We start from the raw sequence: 22,581 nt of genomic DNA on the forward strand, positions 1-22,581 counted from the left end.
AAACTACACTTAAACTTAAATTTATTAATAGATCTCGTCTATTGGATTTCTAGAACCACTTTTAAGAACATTTGCCCAAAAAATTGTTTCCAAAGATTCAATGGCATTCAACTACTGATTTTTGAAACCGATGATACATTGGCTGAAATCGATGTAGTTTCTATGAAATAGAATCATTTTTACTGAAAAGGTACCTATATATTAATTTCATTCATTTTTATCACACCAAATCTAATATTCAATGTCCCAGTCTGCCAGTGCTCTGTTTTTTTTTTTTTTTTTTTTTTTTGTAAAGACTATACTGGCCAACAATTTTGAACTTTTTAAAATTTTCGAGAATGATTTATATCACATTTTATAGATTTGTGTTCAGTAAGCTCAAAAATCATATTGGTTTCTTTCTAGCAGCTCTAGTTTTTTGAAATATTTAGTTTAGTTTAGGGTCAGTAAATCTTAAAATTATATTCATTTATTTCTAGGAGCTCTATTTTTTGAAATATCTTATTTTTTCATAATTTGGGGGGTAATTTCATACCAATTTTAAAGTTATGTTTATTTTAACTGTTTGTTAACAGTTTCCAAACAATTTTGTACCGATTTAAGTTCACTAAGTCTTAAAATCATGGTTGCTTTCTAGGAGCTCTATTTTTTTTTTTTTTTTTTAGATATTTTCTTTTTCAAATTTTGGGGGTAATTTCATACTATTTTTTTTTAGATTTTGTTATTACAAGTGTTTTTTAAGTTTAGCTGGAAAATTTTATTTCGAATGTAATGTATTTCGGTTCAGTAAGTAAAAAAAAAATTTAAGAATTCTATGCCTTTTCATGTATGAATAATTTGAAAACTAGAGCTGCTTGAAAAAAACTAATGTTGTTTTCGGAATCAGTTATTAAGTAATGATAAACAACGATCTGGAAATTTTTCTGTGTCGGGCAGTGTTATATTTATGGATATTTCATTAGATCATTAATTTAATTTTGCATTTCAAAAATCGGTTAGACCACTATGGCTCTCGCTGACCTATGTTTTTGAATAAAAAAAAAATACTTTTTTTGTCGTAAAAAGACAATAATCCGAAAAATAAGGATAACCCAACAATTAGGATAAAAAAAAAAACAAAACAATTATTAAAAAAAAATTGTAAGACAAAATAACAATGTTTGCTAGGAGAAAATTAGAAGTGGAATGTGGAAATAAATTAGATCATAAGAATAAGTGACATATGTAATTTACAATAAGTAGAAATAATGACTGATAGTAGCAAAACTAATGAGTGTGAAACATATGTAAATTATTTAAGAACATAAAAAGTTCTTTGAATTTAACAAAAAAAAAAAAAAAATGTATTCTACCTCTTAACAAAATTATCAAAAGAAGTGTTTGAGAAAAATTTCGTCTTAAAAAACAAAGCAGTTATCGATTTCGTTTTTGAGTCCGGAATTGATTTTTTTCTTCCTTGATGCCAAATGAACGATTTAAGAATTAATCGGCTCTACTTTCCCTCCGTTGAAAATTTTGAAAGGTTTGGAATCATTACCCGAACTTACTATATTACTGCCTCTTAAATTCTTGCATTTTGGTGGCTTACTCAAACTTACAAAGAAGATTAGAATCACCTGTTTTGGTCTCGTTTTGTGACGAACCGGGCGTATGGTTAAGAAGAGTCTTTAAAGACAAGTATAATTTTTTTTTTAGTTTTCTTTTTTTTTTATTTTATTTTATTTTATATTTATTATTTAAAATGTATACTGGGAAACAATTATAAAAATTTTTGCGACACTCTTGCCTCTCGGTTGACCATTCATAAAAACAGTCATACTAAGCTCTAGCTCAATGTCTGTTGGACCTTCTAATTCTCTGGTTAGGCTTAACTCAACCTGATGGCCAAGTTTTCTAGTTCTGTTGATGAAAATAATAGAAAACAAAAATAATAAATGCAAAATAATTAGATCTTATTTTTTAAAATGTTTGCTTACGAAAAATGATTTTCGGTTGCCTTTTCAATATTAGCTGCTGCTTGAATTCGTACAATTTTCAAATCAAAATCTATATTCTCATACCAATCGGGACCGCGTAATGTAAATAAGACTCTACCTTCAGGTACAATTGGTAATTTCGAAACAAGAGTAATAAAATTGTAACTGTACGATGAGGGCTTATTAAAGCATTCATCACCTTCGCAAATATTATTAGCTAAACGACATCGACTGAAAGTAAATAAAAAAAAAAATTGATATTATACTCCCTCGTTGTGTCATTTGAAATCAGCTCTATTGTGAGTTTCACGTGGAATATTTTTGTTCGCCCGGAATATTAAAAACTATCATCAGTTTCGCCCGAAGTGAATTTACATTTTCCGCTAAACTAGTTTCTTGTTCGGCACTAAAATTTAAGTGAGAGAAGAGCTGTCGAATACCTTTCAAATTACTTGAAAAAAAGGAAGATGTCCGAACGTGAACAACTTTTCGCCCGGAACTCACAATAGGGAAAAAGTGAAATGCAATTTTTCCGGGTGGAATCTTATTCACATGAAATTCACAATAGGGCTGAATATGAATATACTTTTTTTGTTCGGCATCATTGACATAACCATAAGGACAACGAATCGTTGTACATCGGTAACTTCCTCGAATATTCGTACAAATATCATGACGTCCTGTGCAATAATTTCCGGTTTCGCACTCATTTATATCTACACAAGATCGATTGTCCTGTGACAATTGATAGCCCCTTGGACAGCTACAAATGTATGAGCCAGGTACATTTACACAAATTCCCATGCACAGAGCATAAGACTTGTGCACTTCACACTCATCAATGTCACTACAAGTTCGATTATCAACGCTCAAATCGTAGCCAGGATTGCATGTACAGCGATAGCCACCCCAGAAATTTAAGCATTTTTGCTGACACAAGCCGGGTATCTCTTGGCATTCGTCTACGTCAATACAATTGGCGTGATTTTTTTTGAAGCCGTTCTTGCATTCGCAGTAGAACGATCCAATAGTGTTTAAGCATGTTGACGTCATCGGACAAACTGGAGGCTTATCTTGTTCGCATTCGTTGACGTCAACACAACGATTATTGGAGTCTAGCTTGTGGCCGGCAGGACAAGTGCATATAAAGCCACCAGAGCGATTAATACAATTTTGATTGTTGACACAGTTGTGTTCGCCTGTTGAGCATTCGTCAATATCTAGAAAGATTTAACATTTAGGTAAAATTTGGCGAAAAAAAAAAGATAAAATGTGTCTTACCAACACAAGCGGTTCCATCTGGTGATGATTTAAAGCCTCCTCGGCATTTTAAACGATTCTCACATCGGTACGAACCATTAGTATTCAAACACCGCTGATGGGTTCCACATGTGGATGGTATTTGGCATTCGTTGATGTCTTATTTTTTAAGAGCACTATACATTAAGCCAATTTTTTTCGCATACAGATACATTATCATACATACCAACACAAGCTCCCACATGATTCCTATGAAAACCCAGTCCACATGGCAAATCTGTGCCACCTGAATACTTTTTCGGGCGATAATTTGGAATGGATCTTTGAAGCTGACTATAAGTTTGGGATGAAACATACGTTGGATAGTTATAACTTTGACCCTGCCCCTGGCTCTGGTCAACGAATCCATTTGGTATTGTGGAAGTTGTTGGTACTGGAGTTGTTGTTGTGGTCGTGGCAAGAGTTGTAGTTGTTGTTGTTGTTGTACGTTTACGGTCACAACGAAAAGAGCCCTTTGTATTTCGGCACTCAAATCCAGCTGTACATGTGTCAATTCTCAACTTACACTCATCGTCGTCTTCGCAAATGCCCAACTCTGAATTCAAAGTATAACCGGTACCGCAGCTTTGCAGTCTAACACAATGATATGATCCTATGCTATTATCGCACCGCTGGGTTGGCAAGCATTTATGATTATTAATTACACATTCGTTTACATCAACGCAAGCATTCATTGTTGTGTCCATGTTGAAGCCTATTTTACAATCGCATCGATAGCCGCCTATATCATTGGTGCATATTTGATTGCTATCACATGCGTTTTTATCTGTCAAACATTCATCAATGTCTGTAACGAAATATATGACACGCATGATTAGAAATTGCCGGTTTCAACGGAAATTCCTCAGGTTCAGAGCAGACCACAACAGACCACTAGAGGATTTGATTGGTCAGATGTTAGATGACATTTGTTTTGACCAATCAGAGCCTCAAAAAATTCAGATCTTAATTTAAGGTGGCTTGCATTGAACCCGGTTATTATTTTTGAAAACGATAAAAAAATAATAAATTTATTATTATTATTATTTATTATTAATATATACAGTCGACTCCCTCTAAGTCGAATTATCGCGGGACACAAAAATTGGGTCGAGTTAGATGACTAACTATAATCTTATTTCTTTAAACGTTTTCATCGAAAATAGTGAAAATAAATCGTGTAAGAGGCAGGGTTGTAAAAAATCATTTTATTATTAATGCATTTGCTCTCCATTACAAATAAAAAAAGGTATTTATTGGAAATAAAATAAAAACCATTGAAATTAAAATATTTATTGTAACTGAAAAATATTTGCATTAAAAAAAATTTATTGCAAATGAAAAAAAAAATTGCATTGATAATAGTTTTTTTTTGCAAATACAAAATATTTTGCATTGAAAAAAAAAAAAAATGTATTAAAAATAAAAATTTTCTACATTGAAAAAAATTCCATGCATTAAATATTTTTCTTTTAATATTCGTCGAATCTCTTACAATTTTGACTATTTGACCATTATATTGCTATTTCAACTATAACATTGAACCTAATGTATGGTCAAATATTCAAAGTTGTAGAAAAATGGACGAATTTTAAAAAAGAATATTTAATGCACACACTTTGCATGGAATTTTTTTTTACTTCAGAAAATTTTTTATTTGTAATACAATTTTTTTTTAATGCAAAATATTTTTATTTGCAATAAAATTTTTTTTTTTAAATGCAAATTTTATTCATTTGCAGAAAATTTTTTTTTTAATGCAAAATATTTTTAGTTGCAATAAATATTTTTTTTCAATGCAAATATTTTTTAGTTGCAATAAATTTTTTTTAATGCTAAATATTTTTATTTGCAATAAAATTTTTTTTTTCAATGTAAATATTTTTCAGTTTTACTGAATCCTTTTTTTAATACAAATTTATTTTATTTGCAATAAATATTTTTTTTAAATTTCAAATGTATTTTTTTAATTGATATTTTTGCAACACTGGTTAGAGGAATATTTGACTTAGATAGAATTGACTGCATTTGTGTTTTGTTTAAAAATACAAGAATAAAATAAAGCTAAAGAATCATTCTCACCAATGCATTTGCCATGTTTCAAACGAAATCCAGAAGCACATTTTTCAGCTTTTCCATTTGAATCGGTTCGTCCTAAATTGTCTTCAGTAAGTCCATAGTCTGTTTTAAATTATAAATGAGTACAAAATTTTGAAAAAAAAAAATAATAATAAACATATCGCATACCTTCACACTTTCCTGTTTCAGCAGAAAATATAAAACCATCTTCACACTTTTTCAAAAATCTGCTTTCACATGTGTAACTACCACGTGTATTGAAACATGTCTCATCAGCTTTCTTGCAGTTATGTGTTTCTTCAAGACATTCGTTAATATCTTTAAAAAAAACATGCATTTTTTTTATTAAATATTTAAAATCTATAGTCTTATGTCAAAATGGGATGTGCGCAGCAGTGGCGTAGATAGCTTTTTGCTAAGGGGGGGGATAGATCTAGTTCGCAAATTTTTGTTTATGTTTTAATAATGCTTCTTTGTATTGTTTTTATTCTCTTTAAATTGGAGAAAGTTCTTTCGGTAGTTGACGTAGAAACCAGCAGTGTAGCTAATATCTTTAATAAAATATAAATACCATAACAACTTTTTTCGGTGCAGCTTTCGAGCGCTTTCAATGAGTTCATAGAGGAAGTATTTTTCTTTCAAATTTTTTTTGTAAAAATTTCATATTTTTTCCAACTTGGCACTAGAACAAAAATTGTGACCAATATTTCTATAGTAAGTTGGAATAGGTGATCCCGTACATGATCGTATTTTTTTTATTAAAAAAACAAAACCGACTTCCATGGATCAAAACTGGGTTTTATGGTTTTTCTAATAGTACTGAACAGGCACCAGCTTTTCAATACCTACAAAAAGAATTATCAAAACTGGTTCACTCGGTCCAAAGTTATGAGGTGACAAACACAAAAAAAAGTACAGACGAATTGAATAACTCCTCCTTTTTGGAAGTCGGTAAAACAGTTAGGAAATCCCGATTGTTTAAATAATATTTCCTTCTTGGATGAAAACTATAAGGAAATCTTATTGTTTTTGTTCAATTTTATGTGGTCTAGTTTTTGGTAAAACTCAACAGTTTCATTAAATTTTTTAGCTGCTTTGTCTATTTCAGACGAAGAATCCTTAGAAGGAACCGAAAACCCTTCTAGTGTGTTTTCATGGTTTGTACATTTTTCTCCAAGGCCCATTACATAGAAATCGAGAAAAAGATTGAAAACAGTAACACGAAAATATTCTTTACTGTACTTTGAACCGAAGGGTTCGAACGATTCTTTTGTCGCTTCACTATTCTCTTATGTTTAACGCATATGTCAAGGATTTCAGCTAATTTTTCCCATATACAAAAAACTTTCGAAAATGAGTCTGCCCGTTTAATTTTTAGTTGATCCCTTAAATCTTTAGCGAGCTCCATTGCTTGGACCAAGTCTAAATTCACTCTTTGAAACACCGACTTAATGGCAACGAAAGTTGGTAAACCATATTTATAACCTTTAAGCTAATCAAGAACTCGAAATCCATAGCGTTTTTTTTTTTCAAAGTGCACTTCTTCAACTTATTTATTCATGACTGTTTATATCGATCCCAATGGGGGGGGATATATCCCCCTGATCCCCCCCCTATCTACGCCACTGGTGCGCAGAGATCAGAAATAAATCTCAACCTTTTGAAAGGTTCCTTAATAACTCTTATTTGTCGCCATTTTCATTTCTGAGAGAAATCTTTATTTTGTATTTTTTTATGTTTCGGTCAACCAGTGAGATTTATCGCTGAGAGAAAAACATAAATCTCATCTGCAAATGTATCAATTCCTAGAGACATGGGAGTGGTGCCATATGAAAGCTTATATTCTCAGCTACCCGATAGTGGTAAAATCGGGTTTTTGGTTTTTTTTTGTCAAAATTCCGAGAAAATCGTGTTTGAAAGTTGGGGTAAAATTTTTTTTCGAAAAATCCCCGAATCTTTGAACGCTTATGGAAGCTAAACCGCTTGAGAGCAATTTTTGGGAGTGATGCCAAATGATAGCTTGTGTCATGGGCCTACGCTTTGCACATTGTCAGATTTTAAAAAAATCATCTCCCATGTTAAACCGCCACATCATGCCTATTTTTTCAGAATCGGGCTTAACTTTTTTTTGACCTTTAAGTGCTCCCGGTTTGAGAACGCGTGCACCTACAGGGATGAGAGTTGTACCCAAATGTAGGTTGGAGTCCCCGCTACCTTTTGGCATCAAAAACATTTTTTTCATTTTTTTTCAAAATTCCGAGATATAGCCGTTTGAAGTTGGGCGGGCGAAAACGCTTCTGGAAGCTGAACGCTTTGACCTAGATATTAGAACACCGGTCTCCTGAAATATTAGAAATTGCATTGGTTGTGCTTGTGGTCCCAGCGACTCAAATCACAGTTTAAAACACATTTTGGTCTTAAAATTTTACTTTAAAGAACTTTGAGAGTCTATTTAGTTCAAACATTATTTAATACATAAATTTAGAAAAAACATCCTTTTCATATTTATTTTTGCAATAATAAAGACATTCTTGACATATTCGACATTTTCCTTTGAATTGACCAATTTTGATTTATTTTCAGCGAAAACGGTTAAAGGTTGACCTTTTCCATTTATTTTTTTTGTAAAAATCTCAACCGATAACCTTTATTTTTGATTTTTAAAATAAAATCTCAAACCTTAACCGAAACGTATTTCAAGCAATATGGTAACTCTCAGAGAGAAACCGATTGAAAATAAAGGTTGACTGTTATTTCTGGTCTCTGAATGTGCGTGTAAGCGAACCCACAAAAGTCTTATGTGACTAGCTATAATACAAATAGGTACACATATGCGTGATTCGTTCAACTTTCGTTAAGAGTCAAATTTTCTCAAGTGGGCCACATAAAACCGACTTTTCGAATTTGATACTTTTTTTTGCATACATGGAATGATTTATATGTTAAAAACAATATTCCAACGTATTTTTGAAAAATTTCAATTTTGTTAAAAGTTATAAGTAAATGAAATTTTGTACTTTTTTTTGTTAAAATGACTGTATCTTAGTTGTGAAATAATAGAAACTAATGAAATTTGGTACACATATTACTAATTGTACACACAACAATTTATGTGTGCAACATGTGAGTGTGTGTGTATATGTGTGTTTGTGTGTGTGTGTGTGTGTGTGTGTGTGTGTGTGTGTGTGTGTGTGTGTGTGTGTGTGTGTGTGTGTGTGTGTGTGTGTGTGTGTGGTTTAGATGCTCTCCTAAACCAACGACTACCGATCAAAATTTCTGACCTGACCTGTCGTGCGTCGCGTCGGTCGGTCGTCATCGCGTCGATGACAACAATATTGATATCGATAATTTAACGTCTCAAAATAACTCACCATCACATTCTTCTGTATTTGTATTAAAACGATATCCTCGTTGACAATGTGATGTCTTAACAAATATACACTTGTAGCTGCCAGGAGTGTTTGAACAATACTCATGATCCAAACAGCTAGTTGTTCCTTTAGCACATTCATCAATATCCTTGCATTCTCCAGTTATTTTGTCCTTTTCAAATCCTCGTAGGCACTTTCTACGTAAAAATAATTCGTTTAATCTCATTTTTATTAGATACCTAAAAAAAAAAAAAAAAATATTAAAATAAATAAAATGGACTTACGAGGGTGTTTCCGGTTCTTCCTCTTCCAAGAGATCATCATCATCATCGGTATCGTACTCATCAACCGTTGGTATTTTAGAGCAAGTCACACGGTTTTCATTTAATTGATAGCCCTTGTTGCATTTACAAACATAAGAAGATTTGGTATTCTCACAAATTTGCTCACAAAGTTTTCCTACCCCAAATTTTTCACATATATCTTCTATAATGGCCCCCAGAAAAAAAAAAAAAAAACATAAAAAATTTCATGTGTATGATAAGAATTCATCAAATCTGTTATTTTACCATCATTTGCTAGCACAAGTGTACCCTCTTCATCTGCTTCGGCCTCAATTTCTGCAACAGCAACAGAACGAGCATGATTACAACATATTGTATAGGATTCGTCTTTGGCAAAGAAATCGGTAATAGTATCACTGCAATTATTACCACCAGCTGATACAGCAAGCCCTATCTGGCATGATTTACAACAGGACGTGTATGCAGCTGTATTATATTTGCCATCGCCATCACATTTTGATCCCATATTGGCCGCTTCACGACCAGCTATGCAATGTAAGTGCTCCTCTTCGCGAGAACAACAAAGTCCAAGGGCTGATAGGCATAGACCCCGCCACAGGGGTGGTATTGTTGTAACTTCGTAGTCCTGATCATTGCAGTGGCCAAGTTTTTTGGCATAATTGGTGCCGGCTGTACAGCACTTTGCTATGTGACTTGATATGTTTGCTAAAGTAAAATTAAATTTTTCAAAATGTTGAAATATGATTTCGAAATTAATTTAATAAATTGTTCTTAGGGATCCTGAATTAAATATTTTGTAATTTTCTCAAAAAAAAAAAAAAAAAAAAAAAATATAAAATATAATATATCGGCATCAGCGTATTAGATTTAAATTGCCTGCGTCGCATATTCTAAAAATAATCTCGGGAAGGCTGATTTTCGGTCCTTTTTTTTGTAAATAACACTGTGGTCTGCAGTGAAAATCGGCTTTGAACCTAATCATACGTTTCTAAAGGGTTTTCGTGTTCAATTCCGAGGTCAAAATGTCACGTTTTTGAAATATTAACAGGTCGAAAACGTGGTTTTTGGGTACTTCGAATTGCATCACACTTAAATTTTTTGTTTTTGCAAAACTATACTTATGCAGATTGTATACTCATTTTTGATCATTAATTTTTTTTTGGAATTAGAAATTTAGGATATTTCCAAATCCAATGTCGTTTTCTTTCACTCTATCAAGGAGTACTCTAAATTTGTACTCCTTTTTCTGGAGTGAAGGAACATAATGAGAGTAATTTTTTTTTATCTAATTGTGTGTGTGACAAGGCAAAAATGGATAATTTCCTTGAAAAAAAAACAGTGATAACAGGCCTAGGGAAAACATTTTATGAATTGAAAAGAAAAATTAATATTAAGAACATATGCAGCATAATACACGAAGACGGAAGGAGCAGAAATCATCTTCCAATTTCTTTTTGATTTTCGTTTCGGTGCGTAACGCGCTTCTACACGTATTATTTTTTTGAAGACGCAAATTTGACAGTTATTTTCTTTGGTTTTATTTTGTTCTTGTTTTCGTATGACGACTTCTACAAGAAGACGTAGACGCACGAGATGCACATAAGAACAAGAGAGAGAGAAAGATCGATTTCTCCCATGCTGTTATGTGCATCTTGTGCGTCTACGTCTTCGTGTAGAAGCGGACTATGTATTTTCGTTCCAAAAAAAAAACACCAATATATACAAAAAAAAAACAACTCACCTGAGGGGTCTATCTGCAACGAAAACGTTACTATACACGCAAATAATACACAACCGACGAAGCAGATTACGCAACCGATGAAATAAAATAAAACAGAACAGCAAAAAAAAAGAACAAGATCAAAGGGAAACGTCAAAAAGAGTCACAAAATATTTTACCGGAGACTCACGGTAGAAAATCTTCCTTCCCTTTTTTTCGAACTTTATTTCTCCTTTGCTCTTATGTGCGCCTCGCGCTTTGCGTCTTCGTGTAGAAGCGGACTTAGTTTTACTTTTGGTATATTTTTCATTATGCTTCTGATCGGTTTTTCAGCCTAATTGACACACACCCTTAGTTTGATTTTATAATTGTAAACTAAAAATATCCCATCAACGCAGAAAAAAATGGAATTTTTTTGTTATATGGCACAGGATTTTTTTTTATTGATGAAGAACACTGGCGGAAATTTTTTTTATTCGGTTTTCAATTTCATTTTGGAAAAACGAAAAAATGGAAGAAATATATCTGACGGAATATAATACAGTAGAAAATATATTCATAATGGTTGTTTTCTGTTAATAACAAAAGAGTTTGAAAGAAAAACTTTTCGCATTTTTCAATTTTCAAATAAATTTTAAAATGTCAAACTTCAAATTCATAAGTGTGTGTGCAAATCGGTGTAAATCTGACTAAAAATGTGGAGTAAATTCGGGGTACTCCGTAGTACTAAAATTACTCCGGAGTAATTTTTTTTTTACACTTTTGTGGCGTCAAAGAACACGAAACCTTCAAATGTGCAAAAATAATTACTAAAAGGGTACTCTCATTGGAGTGAAAGAAAACGACATATGTAAGTGGTTGATAAAACGATCACTTTTATTTTGTTTTGAGGAATTACTAAAGCTTCATTCACGATCACGATTGGTAAATCTTCAAATATTGGCTGAACTGTCTCACGGTAAGTGTCTCAAGGGAAATGTCTCACGGGAAATTTCTCACGGGAAATGTCTCATGAGACATGTCTCATGGGAAATGTCTCATGGGACTTGACTCACGAGACTTGTCTCACGGGAAATGTCTCACGGCAAATGTCTCACGGCAAATGTCTCACGGTAAATGTCTCACGAGAAAAGTCTCACGGCAAATGTTCCACTGTAAATGTCTCACGGCAAATGTTCTACTGTAAATGTCTCACGGAAAATGTCTCATGTGACATGTCTCACGGCAAATGTCTCACGGTAAATGTCTCACGGGAAATGTCTCACGGCAAATGTTCCACTGTAAATGTCTCACGGCAAATGTTCTACTGTAAATGTCTCACGGAAAATGTCTCATGTGACATGTCTCACGGCAAATGTCTCACGGGAAATGTCTCACGGCAAATGTCTCACGGGAAATGTCTCATGGGAAATGTCTCACGTAAAATGTCTCACGGGAAATGTCTCATGGGAAAATGTACAAATGGACGCCTAAACGCACATACGGCCCCCGCATGGCATGACGAAAACCAAACTTTTTTTTAACTTATCTACCATAGTTACGGTGACCTTATTTTTCGAAGCAAAACTCGGGACAGATAAAAAATTCGTTTGATCGTTTTGAAAATATTGATTTTTCAAAAAAATTTATTTTTTTAAATGAGTTTTCATAATTTTTCCTTATTTTGATATCAAGATTTCCTAAACAATTTTATGGGAGCGTTTTTGTTGTAATAATTTAAGTCGTTTACGAAATCAGAAATCAAGAAAATGGTTTTATAATAATGTCCGTTAATAACATCTAAAAATATATTTTTTTAATCAAAATCGGGAGAGCTGTTTTTTAACATTTTAATTTTGTTTTATTTAAATGATTTTGAAATTGTACCTATGATCTTTAACACAACTTTTAACATTTCCTTAAAAGTTTTGAAACTTATCTGGGTTCTTTACTCTTCCATATGCTGTTCTTTATTCGAAAACATTTTACGTGGTGACAAACAGAAGCTGGAACTAAATAATTTTCGAAAATTAAAAAAAAAAAACTAAGACTAGTCTAGAGACGAAACGAAAATTTTCATACAAAACCAGCACACAATTTTGATTTTCGTTGCACAATAAGCAGCTTAGGTAACAAAAATCAGAGAATATCCAAAATACGGGACAATCACGGGACAAATTACAAAATACGGGAAACTTATACGTCCCGGGTTTCTTAAATAAAAACCCGGGAAAAGCTGTAGAAATACGGGACAGTCCCGGGTAAACCGGGACGGATGGTCACCGTAACCATAGCTATGTTGGGTTTTGATAAAAACCTCGAATTTTGTTTGACCTTGAATAACTTGTAAAGCGGTCGCTTATAGACTTTCGGGTACGCACAGGTATTCCTTATGGCCAAATTAAATATAAAATTTCATTTAAAAATCTTCACTAGCATTTTTATTCCACAAGATTTAACTGTGGGGACCAATTAAATATATCTTGGACCTAAGATGTGTTGTGTCTTGAATGTACTAAAATAACGATGCTTATCTATAGAAAAATTATCCAAATGGAATTAAAATTCAATTTTTCTATATTAATATCTTATTTAAATGAAATTTTAAAATTAAGTGTTTTTCTATTATATCTGCTTCTGAATTCAAAATTTTAGTATTACTTTTGTAATCAGTATTTCTTCAATTGTACCTATATCTTGTCTCCAAGCAGTGGCGCTCAACTGGTGACGTATGTATAAGTAAGGTACTTAACGAATTGATTGATAAACAAAGTTGATTGATATCAAAGTATTGACTAAATTTTTTTGAATTTTTTTAGATGACCTTTAGACACATACCTAATTATGATTTTAGCTCAAGGTGGCATTATAGTTACTGATAGAAGAATTTACTCAGAGATCCGAGAATAGCAAAGGTTTATTGTAGAAATGTCAAATCATTGTACTAGAACTTTTGTAAAATGATTTTATTACTTGGGCGATCAAGCTATTGATTTGGGTTTCATATTGCTACATTGTTTGTTTTCGTAGTTTTGATTGCGAAACAATCGAGTAGGTATGTTTATACATTAGGGTGTTCCTTATTTTGAAAATTTATTGAATTTGAATGGTCGTATGGGCTCAAAAGTTTCGACATGATAGCCTTGAGAGATGCTCTTTTTACCTTTTGGTAAATCTTCCGAGCCTTATTACGGGTATAGCATCCCATTATTTCCTTAATCGCTCCTCTCTCGTGTTGCTTCTTTTTTCTAATGAGAGCCGATTTTCATCATTTGTAGCCCTGCTCTTTCTCTGCAGACCCGCTTTGTAAGCTTTCTGCTATGCTGAAATCCAGCATAGCAGATTTGGCGTCTCTTGATGGCTCCTTCTCTATATTTTCAGCTGCCGCTATAGTACCTATACTCCTTAAGAGGTTATTCGATCGACGTAATCAGAAAAGGACCTAACAATCTCTTGCGATTGTAGTCGTCAAACTGGCACCGATAGAGTTATTTTATAAGCTTATACAAGTAATAAAAAGGTACACTGAAAATAATAAATTTCGTAAAATTACGAAAATCGTTTCATAAACTACATTTTTGTTGGCCCAACGAAACTTTCGTTGGCTCAACGAAAATATGTAATGAAAACATTTTATACACCTTTCCTCCCTTTTTAGAGTCAAGAAATCCAATTTAATGAAAATATTCATCACTTAACGAAAAATTTCATACTCATTTTTTACGGAAAAAAAATTGTTTAAAAAAAGAATTTTTTCGTTTTTTGATTAAAATTTTCATTCAGTTACGAAATAATTCATCAACTTATGAAACTCAACATTAGCTAACAAAAATTTTCATCAGTTTATGAAAATAAATAATTGTTTTATGAAAATAGACTAGACTAATGAAATAATTACATCGGCCTACGCAAAAATACATTAGTTAACGAAATTAAATCGTTAACTTACATAAAAAAAAAGTAGACTAACGAGAGCACTGCGTACTTTCTTTTCTTGCGTGCATTTCTGGTAGTTTAAATTTAACCTCGAAAGGGCGAAGACTTATTAAGCGGTATAAAAAAAAATATTGTTTGCAAACAGTAAGAAAAAAAAGTGGTGTTTTTATTACCAAGCGCTCAAAAATCTCATAAAAAAACTTCTTCTTAGCTTGTACTTGGGCCATTTACTCTAGCATTTTATAGGTAAGTAAAATTGTAAACTGACTTCCAATAATTTTGATTCCGCTTCATCTTTTCAAAAATATTTAAAGGTAAACGTCAACGTTCTCAAATGGGAGCGTATCGGAATCCCGATTTTTAAAATCCCGTTTTTCGAAAATCCCGAAAAAAAAGTTTCAAAATCCCGTTTACTAAAATACCGCTTGTTTAAATCCCGTTTTCTGAAATCCCGCATTTTAAAATCCCGTCAAATCCCGATTTTTTTTTTTACAAAATACATGCTTAATTCACAACACATTATGAAAACGGTATTTCTTTTATAAAAACATAAAATGATTAAAGCCTTAAATTGAGTTCACAAATAAAAGAAATTTCATTTATTTAAATATCAAAATTGTTGAAATGCATCCAAATACCAAATATAAGTTGAAATATATTTATATGAAATTTCTTTTGATTATGTAGTGTGTACTTAATTTAAGATGTTGTGATCATTTTATGTTATAATTAATCTATGGGATTATCACGATTTGATTTTCTTCTGAAACTTTAAAGTAAATATTAGTAAATATTGATTTCTTTTTAGTATCACATTCCTTACTTACTTACGGCCGTCAAAGTTACGCAAAACCGAAGTTACGAAAAACTAGAGTTACGAATTCTAAAGTTATGTTAAGCTATGACATGTGATTTTTGGGTTGGCAACAATTGCGAGGAACGATATGGAATTATGGAAATAGAAACAAGAGATTAACATTTTTCTCATTGGTCAGAACTAAATGAGTAAAGCGAAAATGGGTGTCATTTAATCTTGTAAAATTTTGATTGGATATGTATCGATATACATTATGTAAGTTTTGGGGACATAATTGAAATTAACTTCTTATTTGTCCAACTAATATTGCACCTACGTATCGATATTCTCTTATTTATGTTTCCATAATTCCATATCGTTCCTCGCAATTGTTGCCAACCCAAAAATCACATGTCATAGCTTAACATAACTTTAGAATTCGTAACTCTAGTTTTTCGTAACTTCGGTTTTGCGTAACTTTGACGGCCGTAACTCTGTTATTCGTAACTCCGTTACCATTTCTTTTTATATATTATATTTTTTGTTAAAGGTTTTAATTAAATGCGTTTAGAACAATCTCTCATTTTTTAATTTAATTTAGTATCCCGATTTTGCGAGCAAAACTAGTTGTTTTATTTTAAAAAAATCGCGCGATTTTTTAAAATAAAAAACGGGATTATAAAAATCGGGATTTTAAAAAGCGAGATTATAAAAAGCGGGATAATGAAAAACGGGATTTTAAAAGCGGGATTTAAAAAACGGGAATATAAAAAGCGGGATATCGAACCCAACCCTTCTCAAATATATGGGAAGAGTGGATGAACGATGAGATTGAGAAATGTAAGTATGTATAACCATTCTATTATTGTTTTCTATATTTCATAAAATAAAGTATTCTTGTCTCTTACAATATTCTAATTTTTTTTTATTTCTATTTTATTTCAGATTCCTGTACCTCCTTAAGAAGAGTAGATATATTTTTCCAGGTTTTTCATGATTTTAATTCGATTTTTTTATTCCATGTATTTAATTTAGAATATCCCCATTAATAAAAATTCAAAAATTAAAATTCAAAATATTTTTTTTTTTTTATGGTTAAAAATTTTCACCCCACTCGACTTTTTTGAATTTCAGGGTTTTTTATTCATAGGTCTACGAAAATAAAATAAAAGAATAATTAATACCTACATCGAAAAGTTTCGTTAGCTAACGAATATATTTTCGTAATTTAATTAAAATATTCATAAAATCTTACGAAAGTTCCTTGCATAAATTAATCAAAAATTACATTGACCAACGAAAAATATCACCGAAATTTAATTAAATTTTACGTTAATTGATGAAAAAATTTCGTAAATTGATGTAAAAATTCATTAATTCTCGATCAAACATTTGTATGAAAGAATTTCGTTATAAAATACGACAGTTTTCGTCAATTGATGATAATTTCTTCATTAACGTATGAAAGCCATTTCGTTGAGCCAAATAAATTAATTAAATTTTCGTTGGCTCAACGAATTTTTTTTGTTGTATTTACGTAAGGATTTGGTTCAGTTTAATACCATATTTGTTTAGGAATTTTAAATAGCTTTAAGAAGATAAAGTTTGATAAGGTTCTTGTATATAGGGTTTGGAAAAAGGTATAAACCATTTTTCTAGGACCAGGAATTAAGTCAGGACATGCATGTTTATTTTGGGTTTTATTAAAACAAACTAGAAGAAGCATGAAATATAACTGAACTTTTGGTCCTAGAAAAATAGTTTATACCTTTTTGAAAACTGTATTTAATGTAGAAAAGGATCTCATCAAACTTTTTTCCTTTAAAACTATATCTGAAAAAAATGACTTCTTAAAAAAGTCAATATTTACCCATTTCAAAATTTAACTATCGGGGACGCCATCTGGCGTCAAAATAAAAATCTGAAAAAATTAGGGGATTTTTTTTTATATACAACATACAATAATGAGGACTAGAGTGAGCTACTTGCTAATAAAATAAAGTAAAATTTGCATATACCCAAACGCCGCTAAAGAATTATAACTTCAAAAATAGCGTAAAGGGTCTTCTTCGACTAAATAGTTCCTTGGATCATCAAGCAGATATAGTTAAAAATGGTAACAAGAAGTGTAAAACTTTTTTCAAACCCTCTGTAAACACACCTCTTTTTTGCGAATTTGGTTTATAATTTTTCATGTCGCTAGAACTTTTTTTTGATCCCACTATTTTATAGAGAATCATATATGAAACTGATGTAGAATATTCCAAGGAATTCGAATATTGTAGGTATTCACAATTCAAAAAAAATGTATTTTCACCCTTATAAAGACAATTTAACAAAGGGTTAAGATTAGCTTCAAATGGCGCTTCTAAAAGAAACCATGATTTCTTGAACATCGTCGTTCAAAATTTAAGTGCAAAAAAAAAAACTAAATTTTGGATTTGAAAGCATTTTTAATTTGCATGGAACATTTATTTTAGGTATCTTCGATTCATACAAAATTAATTATTGTCCACGAAAATCCATTTTTATAAATTTTTTTTTAGATTTTTAAAGATTTGACCTTGTTCTAAAGAAAACACTGATTCAACTTAATGCTAGACCAGCTGAAAGCTTAGGAGATCAGTATTGCATTTGTCCACTGGTCAACGCACTGTGCAGCAGCTCAACGTACATCGGTGTCGCTTGAAATGACAGTCAAATCCTTTTGGAAAAATAAATACCAATACCGAAAAATTCATTTCGGTACGTTCCTATGCTTGAGAAGAAACTTATCATTCCCAAAGATTTTTAATACAACTTTTTTAAACTTTTGATATCTCCAATAGATAGTGAAAAATTGATTTCAAGGAAAATAAACCCCATTCATAAAATCAAAATTGACCTCTTTTTGAAAATATTCAACCTTGCAATTAATTTCATTTAATTGTAAATCCTTCAGTTTTTGATACAAATTTTTTATCTGACATTTTCCAAAGACTAGTTTTAAATATTTTGAATATATCTTGTTTAACTTCTCTTAAAGAACAAATCTACCTACTTCTGAAGAGATAAGTAGGTATAATGACCTTAAAGAAAAAAAAAAAAAAAAACTCACCATTAGCCAAAGTTATATCCAAAAACACTAATAATCCCAAATAACAAATTACATCTTTTTTCACAAAAATCCAGCTTTTACTATGGTAAGTTTTCAGCTTCATCTCAACAGTTTTTCAAAAATTTCAAAAAAACAACGCAGCGCACAAAATCAAAATAACAAAAAAAAAATATATACTTTTTGCCGCCCAAAATATTTCAAAGAACTTTTTTTAATTTTGTCCCACACAACAAGAAGAGTTACAAAAAAAAATCACTCTATCAGAGTTGTCTTTAAAATTTTTATTCAAATATTTTTTTTTTTGTTTACGTTTTAGACATTTTTTTGTGTTTTTCAGTTTTTGTAATTAGAAGAATTTGCAATTTTTTTTTTGTCAGTTATTTCACACACGTCGTCGATTGTTTCCTTCGTATATAGTGTGTTTCCGAATATCTTGGTGTTCTCGGGAAGCGTTACGATAGCAATGACACTATCTAGAGTCTTGATTTTAATTTGGTTCACTAACTGACTATGTGTTATCATGTGGGTTGGATATGAGTATTTTTTTTTTTTTTTTTTTTTGTTTGTACTTGGTATAGATAACGCACGCGGGGATTTAAGATACTGAAACGAAGTGAAATGAAGACGAAGACTTACAGCAAAATCTAAAACTAAAAAAAAAAAAAAAAAAAAACGACAGTGTTGATCACAAAGCCAGTGTCTTTCTATCTATATGATATGTTTGGTATAATTCTTACAATTAATGGAAAGACTGACAGACAAACAGACAGACTGGAGTGATATAATGTAGATATGATTCTTTGTTCATTACAAAAGTATCCACAGCTCTCTTTGATTCACCCTTTTCAGATAAGTAATAGTGGCCAAACGGTGCTATGGTTCACAGTGGCGCCCGGTGTATGAACAAACGGCTAAAAAAAAAACTAATTAAGCTATTAAACAGATGGGCCAAAATACTTTTTGTTACTTAATAAAAGCAGTGAAATTTGATATTTCTATGATATTTCTATATTTCTGATAGTATAGGGATCGAAATACTAAATAAAATTGCGTTACTTTACTACAAATTTCAGTTCTTTTTTTATTAAATTATATAATAAAACTTTTAAATATGGCAATTTTAAACAATAATAAATTAATAACGTAAAGTTAAATCATAGAAACACAAATTTCAATTAAATATTCATAATATTTTGTATCATTGCGTAACCAAAAAATTTACTTACAAGCTTCAACTTTTCTAAAAACGGAGGAAGAATAGCAAAACAAATCAACTTATGGTGATGTTAAGTGAATTTTTAAAATAGTCAAAAATGCTTTCAAAAACTGGTGACATAGGGTAACGCAGTGGATCAGTAACGCAATTTTAAATATCTTTTTATATGGTAAATATGAATTTAAAAACAAAATAAACTGCAAAAAATATGTCACTGTCAACATTTTTAGCATAAAAACTCTTGATAAGAATAATAAAAATACAAAATTTCGTCTAAACTTATCTCACTACTGAGGTAACTTAGTGGTCACGTAATAAGCACTTGCATCTCTTTCAGTTACTTTGGAGCTATTCATTTGTCTATAACTTATTCCCCCCAACCAAGGGCTATCAATTAAAAAAAAATTTACAATATAAGGTAAATTAGAGGATTACTGTTCCTCGTATGAGAGAAATTCTTTGAGTTCGAAGAACTAGTTTTTTGCTCCGAAAACCAGCACGTAAGTAACGCCGAAGTTTCAGTCGAAAATAACTCACCTTAACAATTTAAAACGTCTGTTGACTGGAAATAAACATGGATGTCAACTTAGCCCTCTTCTTTTTTCTTAGTTAAACACATCAATTTTTTGATGATGAGGTTTTTTTTAGTAAAAAAAAAACAAAGAAATATTTGGTCCCTATTAGGGATAAAATTTTAGTATTTTTGACTATACTAAAATTTAAAAAACTAAAAAAAAAAAATATAAAATTAACACACACAAGTTTTTGCCGTAAGAACTTAATGCTGTCTACTGTACTGCAAAAGCGGAAACTACCCCTGCCCTAGGCCACTGTGTCCCTGAGTGACGGTTGCAGTTACGAAACTGAACAGCATTTTATTCTTGATGGGTTGTGTGCACAGGCATTAATGACCACCTTGTTTACTTACCACATATTCCATGATTGTGTCGCGTCGGTCTTCAAGAATGCTGCAAAAGGTGTTAAGTATAGTTTAAACAATGCATCCTGATTTTGATGTTTTTTTTTGTTATTGTTTGTGTTGTTACATGAAAATGCCGGCAGGCAGGCGGGTGCGTCTGCAGCGGTGTTGCGATAGATAAATTTTGTGTACATACAAAATAAAATAATGAACAAAATTCCAAATCTGAACGTTGACGTTTCAGTTTGAAATTTTTTTCATACAATTAATTACCTTACCGCTACCGCATATCTTTACGGTGGGGTCAATTCTTTATGGTCGTAGTGACCTTGACTACTATAACAGTTTTGCTTCTATTTAGTTAAAAAGTGTAGATTCTGTTAGGCTTTATAAAAGCAAAATTTGTGTTTTTAGGACATTCATTCACTTCCTTACGTCTTCTTTGGAAAGGATTAATAGTTCCATATTATATGGAATAAATATCCTCTAATTAGTGATGGGAACTATCGAATAAAAACTATCAAACTATCGATAGTTGTAAAATATTCATTCATTCGATAGTTTTAAATCATTCATTCATTCATTCATTCATTCATTCATTCATTCATTCATTCATTCATTCATTCATTCATTCATTCATTCATTCATTCATTCATTCATTCATTCATTCATTCATTCATTCATTCATTCATTCATTCATTCATTTAGTTACTATTTTCATTCGATAGTTTTTTCATTCGAATAGTTTTTCAAACGATATTTTTTTTTATTCGATAGTTTTTTCATTCGAAAAGGTTTTTTCAAACGATAGTTCTTTTCATTTGAATAGTTTTTTTCATTCGATAGTTTTTTCATTCGAATAGTTTTTCAAACGATAGTTTTTTTTTATTCGATAGTTTTTTCATTCGAAAAGGTTTTTTCAAACGATAGTTCTCTTCATTTGAATAGTTTTTTTTATTCGATAGTTTTTTGATTCGAATAGTTTTTCAAACGATAGTTTTTTTTTATTCGATAGTTTTTTCATTTGAAAAGGTTTTTTCAAACGATAGTTTTTTTTCATTTGAATAGTTTTTTTATTCGATAGTTTTTTCATTCGAAAAGGTTTTTTCATTCAAATAGTTTTTTTATACGATAGTTTTTTCGTTTGAATAGTTTTTTTATTCGATAGTTTTTTCATTCGAATAGTTTTTTTTATTCAATAGTTGTTTCATTCGAAAAGGTTTTTTCATTCAAATAGTTTTTTTATACTATAGTTTCTTCGTTTGAATAGTTTTTTTATTCGATAGTTTTTTCATTTGAATAGTTTTATTTATTCGATAGTTTTTTCATTCGAAAAGGTTTTTTCATTCAAATAGTTTTTTTATACGATAGTTTTTTCGTTTGAATAGTTTTTTTATTCGATAGTTTTTTAATTCGAATAGTTTTTTCAAACGATAGTTTTTTTCATTTGAATAGTTTTTTAATTCGAATAGTTTTTTTAAACGATAGTTTTTTTTCATTTGAATAGTTTTTTTTATTCGATAGTTTTTTCATTCGAAAAGTTTTTTCAAACGATAGTTTTTTTTTCATTTGAATAGTTTTTTTTTTATTCGATAGTTGTTTCATTCGAAAAGGTTTTTTCATTCAAATAGTTTTTTTCAAACGATAGTTTTTTCATTCGAAAAGTTTTTTTAAACGATAGTTTTTTCATTTGAATAGTTTTTTTATTCGATAGTTTTTTCATTCGAATAGTTTTTTCAAACGATAGTTTTTTTTTCATTTGAATAGTTTTTTTTAAACGATAGTTTTTTCATTCAAATAGTTTTTTTATGCGATAGTTTTTTCATTTGAATAGTTTTTTATTCGATAGTTTTTTAATTCGAATAGTTTTTTCAAACGATAGTTTTTT

General features: G+C 30.8%; 1 protein-coding gene across 1 annotated transcript; it reads right to left on the reverse strand.

The window, feature by feature from the left end:
* Nucleotides 1–1,693: 1,693 nt before the first annotated feature.
* On the reverse strand, nucleotides 1,694–19,133 carry LOC129920581 (fibrillin-1). The gene is made up of 11 exons (XM_056001949.1): nucleotides 18,559–19,133; nucleotides 9,295–9,735; nucleotides 9,010–9,211; nucleotides 8,726–8,922; nucleotides 5,523–5,672; nucleotides 5,358–5,456; nucleotides 3,463–4,083; nucleotides 3,258–3,395; nucleotides 2,563–3,196; nucleotides 1,977–2,207; nucleotides 1,694–1,899 (listed from the first exon to the last, which is right to left on the reverse strand). The coding sequence occupies exons 1-11, from the start codon at nucleotides 18,659–18,661 to the stop codon at nucleotides 1,737–1,739; spliced, it is 2,979 nt and encodes a 992-aa protein (XP_055857924.1). The 5' UTR covers nucleotides 18,662–19,133; the 3' UTR covers nucleotides 1,694–1,736.
* Between the last annotated feature and the right edge of the window lie 3,448 nt (nucleotides 19,134–22,581).

The sequence above is a fragment of the Episyrphus balteatus genome, chromosome X (genome assembly GCF_945859705.1).
Source record: "Episyrphus balteatus chromosome X, idEpiBalt1.1, whole genome shotgun sequence".
Taxonomy (NCBI): domain Eukaryota; kingdom Metazoa; phylum Arthropoda; class Insecta; order Diptera; family Syrphidae; genus Episyrphus; species Episyrphus balteatus.

Excerpts from the sequence above, each read along its gene's own strand:
- LOC129920581 (XM_056001949.1), bottom strand. The coding sequence starts at position 18,661 with ATGAAGCTGAAAACTTACCATAGTAAAAGCTGGATTTTTGTGAAAAAA. Across the intron at positions 5,673-8,725 it reads AAATACAGAAGAATGTGATG|ATATTAACGAATGTCTTGAA; the intron begins GTGAGTTATTTT and ends TTTTTTTTAAAG. Across the intron at positions 4,084-5,357 it reads GAAACATGGCAAATGCATTG|ACATTGATGAATGTTTGACA; the intron begins GTGAGAATGATT and ends ATTTCGTTACAG.